Source organism: Coregonus lavaretus, assembly GCF_964263955.1.
Source record: "Coregonus lavaretus genome assembly, contig: HAP1_SCAFFOLD_8769, whole genome shotgun sequence".
In the NCBI taxonomy this organism is placed as follows: domain Eukaryota; kingdom Metazoa; phylum Chordata; class Actinopteri; order Salmoniformes; family Salmonidae; genus Coregonus; species Coregonus lavaretus.
This window is the reverse complement of record NW_028160083.1, coordinates 1-12,512: the sequence shown is the minus strand read 5'-3', so window position 1 is coordinate 12,512 and position 12,512 is coordinate 1. Positions and strand designations below refer to the sequence as shown.

At 46.5% G+C, this 12,512-nt stretch overlaps 1 protein-coding gene across 1 annotated transcript; it reads right to left on the bottom strand.

Annotated features, from left to right (window-relative positions):
- Positions 1-2,757: 2,757 nt before the first annotated feature.
- LOC311122178 (MAGUK p55 subfamily member 7-like) lies at positions 2,758-11,136 on the bottom strand (the record flags this gene model as incomplete). Its single annotated transcript, XM_084196574.1, has 5 exons — positions 2,758-2,825; positions 3,789-3,985; positions 9,868-9,942; positions 10,680-10,765; positions 11,085-11,136. Coding segments are annotated over 5 exons (478 nt in total), but the record flags the coding sequence as incomplete, so codon positions are not given.
- Positions 11,137-12,512: the final 1,376 nt, after the last annotated feature.

Sequence of the window (12,512 nt, the reverse complement as noted above, 5' to 3'; positions counted from 1 at the left end):
ACACATTGGGGACGCAACTACGCGCGTCCTTCTTATCGAATTCCGAGGCGCATATTGAAGATGTTAGAAGAACCGTTCACATTTACTTTTCGTCAGCCAACTAGAGGAGTAGGCCTAACGAACAGCAAAAGCACTATGTCAATCTACTATCCCCCATAGTACAAAAGTTGACCTATTCTATTGGTCAACGTGTCCTTCTGTGCGAGAAATGAATATTCCAAACATAGTCTGTGACAGTTGTGGGATGCGATAGATCCCAAATTAATACAACCACTAGCATCAAAAAACATTTTAAAATCAATGAGGCTGATGCAACAGATCAAAACATTTAGCTACAAATCTTGACAAACTAGTAGGCTATTTCTTCACATTATAAGCGCAGCAATGTGCACACGGCAGTAGGCTATAAGCGCAAATGTTCCAAAATGCAATCAATTAGCGGAAAACACCATTCTCAAAAGTGACCGCAAATGCGATTATGTATGTAATGCTTTATTATAACGGTGCATTTTTATGGTGAAAATTATCTTCCCCAAACTTGAAACTCACACGCCGCTTACGTATGCCAGTGAGGCTCTACACCGGTTGTAAAGCTGATTAATGTGCTTAATTTTAAGAAGTTATTTGGCCACTTTAGTTGTGATACAAACCTTATCAAAACATATAGGCCTATGGGCTAGGCTACATGAGGTGTGCGACTAATATACTGTATCATTCACAAGTGATAGGCTAATATTGTCACCCATCAGACTACTCTTAATTGAATCTTGTCTTTACATATAGTAAATAATATATGTGTGAAATTAGTTTTGATTTAGAATGGACCATTATTATGCACCTGTCTCGGAACAGGGGAAGGGGGAAAATACATGTAATCTATGCACTTAAATAGCGAATGGAGGACGCTTTTCCCATGGTTCATTTTCATGCCAGCCAGGTAGGCTATACTCCTGTTGTAAAGAGAAGCAATGTGCTTAATATTAGGAAAGTTGAGACATAAATATAGTAGGCCTAGCCTATAGAAAGCTGATGGGATCCTGCTCTTCTTCATAGAGCCCATCAAAACTCTGTTTTCTCACGGAATTGCATAGCCTACAGAAATGTTGCGCAACATGAGCTCATGGCCTCTCATTAAGTGTTTGAGTATTAGGCAGTTAGCAAGTTTGGTAGGCTACTAATGACCATCAGCAGCATCAGAGCTTGGAGAAGCCTAGTTACTGTGACTAAACGGTCACATGAAATTTGACTGCGGTCATGACTCGTGACCGCCGCTGTGGTGGTAATACGGTCACCGTAACAGCCCTATGCGTGGGTGTGTGTGTGTGGTTGAACATAACCAGGAAGGAAACAAGGAAATTATAAATCACTTAAGGTTATGAATCAAACATTTAGTCGGTGGCTGTCTTGAAATCACTACAAAATGACAAAGAGTCACTTCACTGTTAAGGGCCACCATGTGTTGGTTTCTTCAAACGGTACAGCAATTGAACTATGGACATTTCCTATCCATGTCCTACTTTGGGGGAGAGACGACTGTAAGGGGGTTATTATTTTAGTCAAATAAGGACTATTTTATACATGGCCTCTGTTTGTGCTACCAGACCGGATCCAAACCAGCAGCATCTGTATTCTGCTCATATGTTTAGGAACCAGATAAATAATAATATATGTTACGGTATAGAACCTGGATATGTGTCAGACATGGAGATTGACAGCACACACAGAGAGACGGAAAGAAAGAGAGAGATGGAGGGAGGGAGGGAGGGAGGGATCGAGGCCGCATGATGAAAAGGTGGGGAGAGGGAACAGAGAAAAGGAATAAACACCTCCTCGCCTGAGAGGCAGTGTGTACACACAGTACTACACACACACACACACACACACACACACACACACACACCCAGACACACACACACACTGACATGCCTGAGAGGTACTGTATACACACACTCTGACAAGCTAGGTCTGGGGCTGCACAGAGAAATAAACACCTCGGGACAGACATAGTTGGTTTCTGTCTAAAGTGTTAATTACCTTGTAATTACCTGTTAATCACTTCACTGTTACTATTTTAAAGTGTCATAACAACAGTGTTATTGCAGCACCAGGTAAGTGTGTGTGGCTGTTAGTGGGTTAACATGTGAAGTAGTGAAGTGTTGAGGCCTCTCTGTCTGTTCCAGTCGCTTGTTCCTAGCTCAGTCCTGTCGGTCTGTGTGTGTTGTCGTGAGAGGGAGTCTGTGACTTTGTGTGTGTGTGTGTGTGTGTGGTGCAGTCTTGAGGCAGGAGTCCCACATGTTCACACACAGTAAAACATGTTAATGTGTAAACCAGAGCGGTGCTCAGCTAGCGGGAGGTTAATTTACAACTCTGAGACTGAGTCCCTATCACATCCTCACATACAGCCTCCTTCCTATCGGATCATTAATTCTTCATTAAACCTTGCAGAGCAGCACTTATAGTGGATAGGTAGAGGTTTTCCAGAGGGCAGCCCCAAATATCCAACCACATCAACACAGAGAGATGGAGGGTGCGAGGGAGCGAGCCAGACACAACATTTCCCTAGACGAGCACCAGCATTGCAGCCTTCGTGCGTTTCAGAGTGTAGGGATTACACCTGATCGTTAATCAATCAGATAGGGTTTACACCATAAACATATGAGCCTAGTGGACCAGTCTCCTGACAGCTATCCCCATGTGTGTGTGTGTGTGTGTGTGTGTGTGTGTGTGTGTGTGTGGGTGGATGTGATATATGCTTACATGATCTTCTGTTGGAGATCTTCTGGGCCTGAAAAACATGGGCTGCGGGCCGACGCAGTGCAAATCTCCTGGAAGAGGAGAGGAAGAAGAAGCACAATAAAACCATCAGCTTTCACAGCCACACTGGGATTAATAAACACGTTCTGCTATGATACCCAGAAATATTCTTAAATATCCATCACGTTCATTCTTAAGGACGAAAAAAAGAGAGAAAAATAAATGGAAGAAGAGGCAGGAGAGAGAGAGGGAGAAAAAGAGAGAGAAAAAATGGAGGAAGAGAGAAAGAGGGAGAGAGAGAGGTGGGATAAGAAAGTACAAAAAACACAATGCCTGCTATTGAAAAAGCTGCTTGTCGGTCGCCAAGAAACTGCCCCAGCCCTCCAGCCCTGTGTTGCACATCAGCAGCCATATAAGCACACCACTGTGCGATTTTCCATCCGCTCCCCTTCCAAAGTGGATCAGTACCAGTGCTATCATTTTCTGTCATTACTCATTTCGGGCCAGACGTGCGCGGAAATCCAAAGTATTTTGGCAGTGTGAGGCCAGGCAAAAAAAGGGAAGAAAAAGTCAAACGGAGGGAGGAATGGAAGGAGGGGAAAGGAAAGAGAGAGAAATAAATAGTAATTCCTTTCATTGTGACGGCAGTGAAACACTAGCGCTGGGCTGGGCTTGTAATGAGGGTGGCAAACAGACAGGCATATAGACAGGCCTTGCCCTGGCCTCTGGCTGAAAAATGGGGAAAGGGGCCAAGGGGGAAAGGTGGAGAGGAGAGGAAGACAGGGATTTAGAGGGGGGGGCTGGGCTTGTAATAGGGGTGCCAGGCAGACAGACAGGGGTGAGGAGGACAGGGGGTTACAGGGGAGAGGTGGAGATGAAGGACATAGTTTAGAGGGTGTAGAGGAGCTGCCTGACCCGTAGCTCACATGCCCTAAAACAGTTAGGAGGGGACAAGGCTGAGGGAGAGGGTGACAGGAGGGAGAGGGGGACGGGGGGGTAGGTAGTTAGGGTGTCTGTCTAGGTAGCTCACTCACCTCTCCTGGAACTGTTTGGAGGGTATGAGGCCGGCGCGGGGGTTGGCATGGCTGTCTTGTTTGGCCTGCCACCAGGTTGCATCATCCTGGCTCATGATCTGAAGGATATCTCCCCTCTTGAAGGTCAGGCCCGCCTCCTTACATGGGATGGCTTTGTCCTCCGCTGGTTCGTAGTCAAACAGCGTCTTCACAAACATCTGGAGAGAGATGAGAGGGAGGGGGATTTGAGAGCGGGGGGAGAGGGAGAGAGAACAAGAGAAGGGAGGCAAGAGCGAGGGGGGGGGGAGAGGGAGAGAGGATGAGAGGACCAGAGAGAGAGCGAGAGAGAGACAGGTGGTGGAGAGACAGAGAAAGAGAGATAAAAAATACGACAGCAGTTACCTTTCCACACTCCGGCATCTCCTCTCCCCCCTAGTCGCTGTGGCGACATCAAGGTAGGCCGTCGCTACAGCCATGTGAGCCTGCCCGGCTTCGGAACCAGAACAGATGCCTTTCACTGTCGCTTAACGTGATTGGCCAGGAAAGGTCAGTGCAATCAGGAGTCTATTACCTGCAGCCATTGGCCCAGACCTCTCTTGGTTATTCCATCAACATGGCCTGTGTCCCAAATGGCACCCTATACCCTACATAGTCCACTTCTTTTACCAGGGCAGATAGAGCTCTGGTCAAAAATAGTGCACTATATAGGGAAATGGGGGGAGGATACTCCTAAAGACTAAAGTCTTTCAGCTGTCTCCGAGCGTGGCGAGACTTTAACATCGACTGAGTCAGAGCCTCCAAATGTGACTCCTGCTTCGTTCCGCTTGGTGATTTGGGCTGCAGATAATAGGTCCCTAACCCTTTCCCTACTGAACAGGGGAAAATATGTTTTTTCCGAGGTGGGCTAATTTATCTTGGCAGTCAGGAGAGGCAGGGACACACCTTGTCATCAACACAACAGAGCTAAGACCTGAGAGAGGGAAATCTTTCCCTTTATAGCGAAAAGAAACTCACTACATCCTCACTCAACAACGCAACAGTAGTGTAACAGTAAATTACAAGTCCTTAGCCACTGGTGAGCGAGAGAGAGGAGAGAGAGGAGTGAGAGAGAGAGAGAGAGAGAGAGAGAGAGAGAGAGAGAGAGAGAGAGAGAGAGAGAGAGAGAGAGAGAGAGAGAGAGAGAGAGAGAGAGAGAGAGAGAGAGAGAGAGAGAGCAAAGTCCCTGCATGTGCCAGGGTGATTTAAGGAGTGCTATGTTGCAATGTAGTGAAATTATGTTTCAGACGGGAACGTTTTGTTTGGGTCTGGCTAAACAGCCCAACAGCAGAATAAACCAAGTACATCCTTGCTGAAAGCTCCCGGTTGTCTCTCCCTCTCCTCTCCTCTCCTCTCTCCCCTTGTCCATCTTTTTTTATTTTTAGAGTTTTACACGTGTACCCAATTTGCCCGCACTTCCACATATTTATTGTAGCCCAGGAAAAATAGTAAACTAGCTCTTCGCAGAGGGGAGGCTGAAGTTCTGGCACTGATACACAGGTTTAGATTGATGTCTGAAATGGACATATTAAAACCATTAAAGTATGACAGAGAGTACAACCCCCCTCCAACCCACCCACACATACATGCATACCTGCACCCTGTGTTCTGACAAATTATATTCCAGCTTGTGTTTTGACCTGAGCCTCAGCTCGGGGACCTACTCTCTGTTATTGATAAATGTCTATGAAAGACTATACATCACTACTATGAGTTGGAGAATACAGGATACAGCCAGACAATGGATTTCCAGTTAAAACACCCACATAACATTACGAGCAACTACATTTACAGTACACATACACCTACAGCCACAACAGAAACTCAGACACAGGAAACCATATCACATTCTACGGATCAGTTCAACATAAGTTTTTCTGAATCAATTAGTTGATGGTTGCTTAATTGATATCTGTGTCCAGCAATGTAAAATATGACTTACATTTGTTGTTTTAGAATTTGGATTCCTTAATTTTCAGAGGTACCTGCAACTTACCACAGGTGAGATAAATTACACATAAACGAGAATCACTTGTCTAGAACCAAATTAATTTGAATTTGGAATAATTTAGTCCAGGACAATCTTTTTTTTGGTTATTGGTCCTGTGCAGTTGTAAATCAAACGAATACAAGTGTGAACACCCAGTCATATAAAAAAATAAATATGTATTTTAGAAGAAATAGTGAATCGTGCAACTGTGTCAATATATTTGACTACAAATGTATGCGTCTCAAAAGGCACCGTATTCCCTATATGGTGCCTCATGGGCCCTGGTCAAAAGTAGGGCACTATATATGGACTAAGGTATCATTTGGGATGCAGACTAAGACTCCAGCACTAGAGGCAGTAAGCAGCTAGAGAGGACCTCTCAACCCACTCACAAAAGGTTTTGGCTATGTCTGAAATGGCACCAAATTCCCTATATAGAGCACTACTTTTAACCAGAGCCATATACAGTGCATTCGGAAAGTATTCAGACCCCTTCCCTTTTTCAACATTTTGTTACGTTACAGCCTTATTCAAAAATTGATCAAATAAAATCCTCATCAATCTACACACAATAACCCATAATGACTAAGTGAAAAGAGGTTGTAGAATCTTTTGCAAATGTATTAAAAATAAAAAACATAAATACCTTATTTACATAAGTATTCAGACCCTTTACTATGAGACTCAAAATTGAGCTCAGGTGCATCCTGTTTCCATTGATCATCCTTGAGATGTTTCTACAACTTGATTGGAGTCCACCTGTGGTAAATTCAATTGATTGGACATGATTTGGAAAGGCACACACCTGTCTATATAAGATCCCACAGTTGACTGTCACGTGCGTTTAAGGACGGGTCAGACCAAGGCGCAGCGTGAAATGCATACATGTTTATTATAAAGATAAACACACGAACAAAAACAACGTAACGTCCTCAGGCTAAACACAATAAAAGCCTCTACACGGAAAAAGATCCCACAACCCATAATTGCCAATAGTATGATCCCCAATCAGAGACAACGAGCGACAGCTGCCTCTGATTGGGAATCACACCCGGCCAAACATAGAACTACAAAACCTAGATCACAAACATAGAAAATACAACATAGAATATCCACACCCTGACTCAACATACAAGAGTCCCATGAGTCAGGGCGTGACAGTACCCCCCCCCCCCCCCCCCAAAAGGTGCGGACTCTGACCGCACCAACCTGAAATGACAGGGAAGGGTCCGGGTGGGCGTGACGACCACATTCTCTCAGCCTCCCCGTTACGCCCCTGATCTGGTCTGGACCTCGGCGCGCTGCTTCACCTCTCCTTCCTCCCACGATTTACCAAGCCCTGTCTGGACCCTGATGTGGGAGACCCCGAACCTGGAGAGGGGCTGACGTCTGGGTCTGGACTGGAGCCGCTGACCGGAGCTGGACCGGGCACCGGTGGAGCGGACTGCTCTGGTTCTGGAGTGGATCCGCTGACCAGAGCTGGACTGGGCACCGGTGGAGCGGACTGCTCTGGCTCCGGAGTGGAGCAGCTGACCGGAGCTGGACTGGACCCCGGTGGAGCGGACTGCTCTGGCTCCGGAGTGGAGCAGCTGACCGGTGCCGGATCAGGCACCGGTGGAACGAGCACGGGCCGTGCCGGACTGGACACACGCACCACTGGCTTGGTGCGAGGAACAGGAACGGGCCGGGCCGGACTGGGAACACGCACCACTGGCTTGGTGCGGGGAGTAGGCACGGGCCGGACCGGACTGGGAACACGCACCCCTGGCCTGGTGCGAGGAGAAGGAACGGGCCGGGCCGGACTGGGAACACGCACCACTGGCCTGGTGCAGGGAGCAGGAATGGGCCGGGCCGGACTGGGAACACGCACCACTGGCTTGGTGCGGGGAGCAGGCACGGGCCGGACCGGACTGGGAACACGCACCCCTGGCCTGGTGCGAGGAGCAGGAACGGGCCGGACTGGGAACACGCACCACTGGTCTGGTGCGAGACGCAGGCACGAGGTGTACCGGACTGGGAACTGACGTTAGAGATCTCCGACTGTACCAGTCTTTCACTCTCCGCGCCCAGTCCTCCTCCTCCCGTGAAGACTCCTCCCTGAGCCCCCACGAGTGCAGTGGTCGGGGCTCTTCTCCATCGATCCCCGACCACGCTTTTACCCCCCCCCAAAAAAAAATATTGGGGCTGTCTCTCGGGCTTCTTCCTCGGCCGGCTCCTTCTACGTTGTCGTTGCTCCTCTCTAAACCGGGCCTCCACTGTCTCCTCCCAAGGACGGCGATCCATCCCAGCCTGAATCTCCTCCCATGTCCAGGATCCCTTTCCGTCCAGGATCTCCTCCCATGTCCAGGCTGTCTGCTCCTGGGCACGCTGCTTGGTCCGTGTTTGGTGGGATCTTCTGTCACGTGCGTTTAAGGATGGGTCAGACCAAGGTGCAGCGTGAAATGCATACATGTTTATTATAAAGATAAACACACGAACAAAAAACAACAAAACAACGTAACGTGAAGTCCTCAGGCTAAACACAATACAAGCCTCTACACGGAACAAGATCCCACAACCCATAATTGCCAATAGGCTGCCTAAGTATGATCCCCAATCAGAGACAACGAGCGACAGCTGCCTCTGATTGGGAATCACACCCGGCCAAACATATAACTACAAAACATAGATCACAAACATAGAAAATACAACATAGAATATCCACACCCTGATTCAACATACAAGAGTCCCATGAGTCAGGGCGTGACATTGACAGTGCATGTCAGAGCAAAAACCAAGCAATGAGGTCGAAGGAATTGTCCGTAGAGCTCCGAGACAGGATTGTGTCAAGGCACAGATCTGGGGAAGGGTACCAAAAAATGTCTGCAGCATTGAAGGTCCCCAAGAACACAGTGGCCTCCATCATTCTTAAATGGAATAAGTTTGGAACCACCAAGACTCTTCCTAGAGCTGGCCACCCGGCCAAACTGAGCAATCGGGGGAGAAGGGCCTTGGTCAGGGAGGTGGCCAAGAACCTGATAGTCACTGACAGAGCTCCAGAGTTCCTCTGTGGAGATGGCAGAACCTTCCAGAAGGAAGGCCTTTATGGTTAGTGGCCAGACGGAAGCCACTCCTCAGTAAAAGGCACATGACAGCCAGCTTGAAGTTTGCCAAACAGCACCTAAAGGACTCTCAGACCTGATGAAACCAAGATTGAACTCTTTGGCCTGAATGCCAAGCGTCACATCTGGAGGAAACCTGGCACATGGTGGTGAAGCATGGTGGTGGCAGGATCATGCTGTGGGGATGTTTTTCAGAAGCAGGGACTGGGAGACTAGTCAGGATTGAGGGAAAGATGAACGGAGCAAAGTACAGAGAGATCCTTGATGAGCACTCAGGACCTCAGACTGGGGCGAAGGTTCACCTTCCAACAGGACAACGACCCTAAGCACACAGCCAAGACAACACAGGAGTGGCTTTGGGACAAGTCTCTGAATGTCCTTGAGTGGCCCAGCCAGAGCCCAGACTTCAACCCGATCGAACATCTCTGGAGAGACCTGAAAATAGCTGTGCAGCGACACTTCCCATCCAACCTGACAAAGTTGGAGATGATCTGCAGAGAAGAATGGGAGAAACTCCCCAAATACAGGTGTGCCATGCTTGTAGTGTCATACCCAAGAAGACTTGAGGCTGTAATCGCTGACAAAGGTGCTTCAACAAAATACTGAGTAAAGGGTCTGAATACTTATGTGAAATTAACCAAATTCTCTAAAAACCTGTTTTTGCTTGGTCATTAAGGGGTATTGCGTGTAGACTGATAAAAAACAAAAAAAAATGTAATCAATTTAAGAATAAGGCTGTAACGTAACAAAATGAGGAAAAAGTCAAGGGGTCTGAATACTTTCCGAATGCACTGTAGGCCCTGTTCAAAATCAAGGCACCCTATTTCCTAAATATTGAACTACTTTTGACCAGAGCCCTATGTGCCCTGGTCAAAAGTAGTGCACTAATAGAGAATAGGATGCCATTTTGGACTCAGCCCATGTGTAACCCAATCAGCATAATGAGTACGGCAGGATAGCAGTAGGACCTTACCTTGGGCTCCTTGCTCGGCGCCTCATCTTTGATGCCTGGTATTATTTTAAACGTAATGGCCCCTTGGGACTGGGACTGAAACACAGACAGGAGATAGACAGATAGAGAGAGAGAAAGAGAGAGAGGGAGAGGGAGAAAGAGAAAGACAGAGAAAGAAACAGAGAGCGAGAGATAGAGAGAGAGTGCGAGAGAGAGAGAGAGAGAGAGAGAGAGAGAGAGAGAGAGAGAGAGAGAGAGAGAGAAAATAAAGACTCCAGTTTCATTGCAAATAACTCAAAACCCAACTAGCCTAATCCAATGAGAGAGCTTTAATATGAAGAGCTGTTTTATTTTTCAACAATAGAGGATAGGATGACTGTTGAGAGTGGAACAGAGGGAAGAGGAGAGCCAAGAGGATTCTGGTCCTGATTCCTGAAGCCACTGCTTTTAACAGTCTACCAGTTCCAAACGATCTTTCTCTTTCCTCTCCAGCTCCATATCCCCAGAGCTGATCTGAGGACTGTGGCAGTGTGTGTGTGTGTGTGTGTCTGTGTGTGTTTAGAGGGACTACAAAGACCCCTACAGGAACCCCCTCCCTGCCTGTCTCTTCCAGGGGGAGTATGTGGCCCAACATGTCCCATACAGAGGCCTGCTCCTGGGCCTGCTGGTACAGAAGCGGTGGCCAGAGTTTATCCTAGCCATTAACACATAGAGGAATCAGTGAGGATGAGTTAGGAGGAGAGAGTCCTGCCACTACAAACAAGGCTGTACATTTATATAGCCATGGGGCCAAAACACAACTATCAACAGCAGGTCAATGATAACACACACACCAGAATGCGGAGGATTTCATCAGGCTTCTTGTCATCCACAGGAATCCCGTTCACTTCCCTCAGCTCGTCCCCTACATGGATCAGACCTGGAATAGGGACAAGACAGGGGAGAGTGAGAGAGAGACCCATATTTATGTTTAGTTATTTTCCCTTTTGTAACTATTTGCACATTGTTATAACACTGTACATAGCCATAATATTCCTCTGAAATGTTTGTGAGTGTAATGTTTACTGTTCATTTTGACTGTTTATTTCACTTCTGTGCATACATACACAGCTATACACACTAGCAAATACTGGCGTACCTAATGTAAATCCTTTTGAAGTTAATACCAGGCTAAACAATACATAAGAATTAAACTGAGTATAATGTATGTGTGAGGTTGTATTGCTTTAGTCGCACACACAGCTCGGGGGGTTGTTCTCTGATCTCCAGCAGTGTGTGGCTCTCCTTCATGGTGGTATTAGTGATTATTTGGCTTGGCAAATCACCCCTACATATCAATTTCACACTGTGAGATCCCTACAGGGCATGAATACACTTTACATTACACACTGACTACAGGGGGCACAACAGAGAGAGAGAGAGAGAGAGAGAGAGAGAGAGAGAGAGAGAGAGAGAGAGAGAGAGAGAGAGAGAGAGAGAGAGAGAGAGAGAGAGAGAGAGAGAGAGAGAGAGAGAGAGAGAGAGAGAGAGAGAGAGAGAGAGAGGAGAGAGAGAGAGAGAGAGAGAGAGAGAGAGAGAGAGAGAGAGAGAGAGAGAGACAACAACAACAACAACACAATTAGACCCAACCAAATCATGAGAAGACAAAAAGAGAATTACTTGACACATTGGAAAGAACAAACAAATAAACAGAGCAAACTAGAATGCTATTTGGCCCTAAACAGAGAGTACACAGTGGCAGAATACCTGACCACTGTGACTGACCCAAACTTAAGGAAAGCTTTGACTATGTACAGACTCAGTGAGCATAGCCTTGCTATTGAGAAAGGCCGCCGTAGGCAGACCTGGCTCTCAAGAGAAGACAGGCTATGTGCACACTGCCCACAAAATGAGGTGGAAACTGAGCTGCACTTCCTAACCTCCTGCCAAATGTATGACCATATTAGAGACACATATTTCCCTCAGATTACAGCGATCCACAAAGAATTCGAAAACAAACCCAATTTTGATAAACTCCCTTATCTACTGGGTGAAAAACCACAGTGTGCCATCACAGCTGCAAGATTTGTGACCTGTTGCCACAAGAAAAGGGCAACCAGTGAAGAACAAACACCATTGTAAATACAACCCATATTTATGTTTATTTATTTTCCCAATTGTACTTTAACTATTTGCACATTGTTACAACACTGTATATATACACATAATATGACATTTGAAATGTCTTTATTCTTTTGAAACTTCTGAGTGTAATGTTTACTGTTAATATTTATTGTTTATTTCACTTTTGTTTACTATCTACTTCACTTGCTTTGGCAATGTTAACACACGTTTCCCATGCCAATAAAGCCCTTAAATTGAATTGAATTGAATTGAATTGAGAGAGAGAGAGAAGAGAGAGAGAGAGAGAGAGAGAGAGAGAGAGAGAAGAGAGAGAGAGAGAACGCACTGTTGTTTCCTTCTCTCTCTTTGTCAGAAAAAGTTTATTAAAATAAATATCACATCTCAAGCTGAGTGCTTTTGAGTGTGTGATTGTGCTGCTTCTCAGCAGGAGGTGGAAGTTCTAACAAACATTGGAACCTCTGATCTGAGCAATGGGAGAAGGAACAGTATTCAAATACAGTACAATGTTACCACACCATGTTTCCAGTTCTCTCTGACGTACT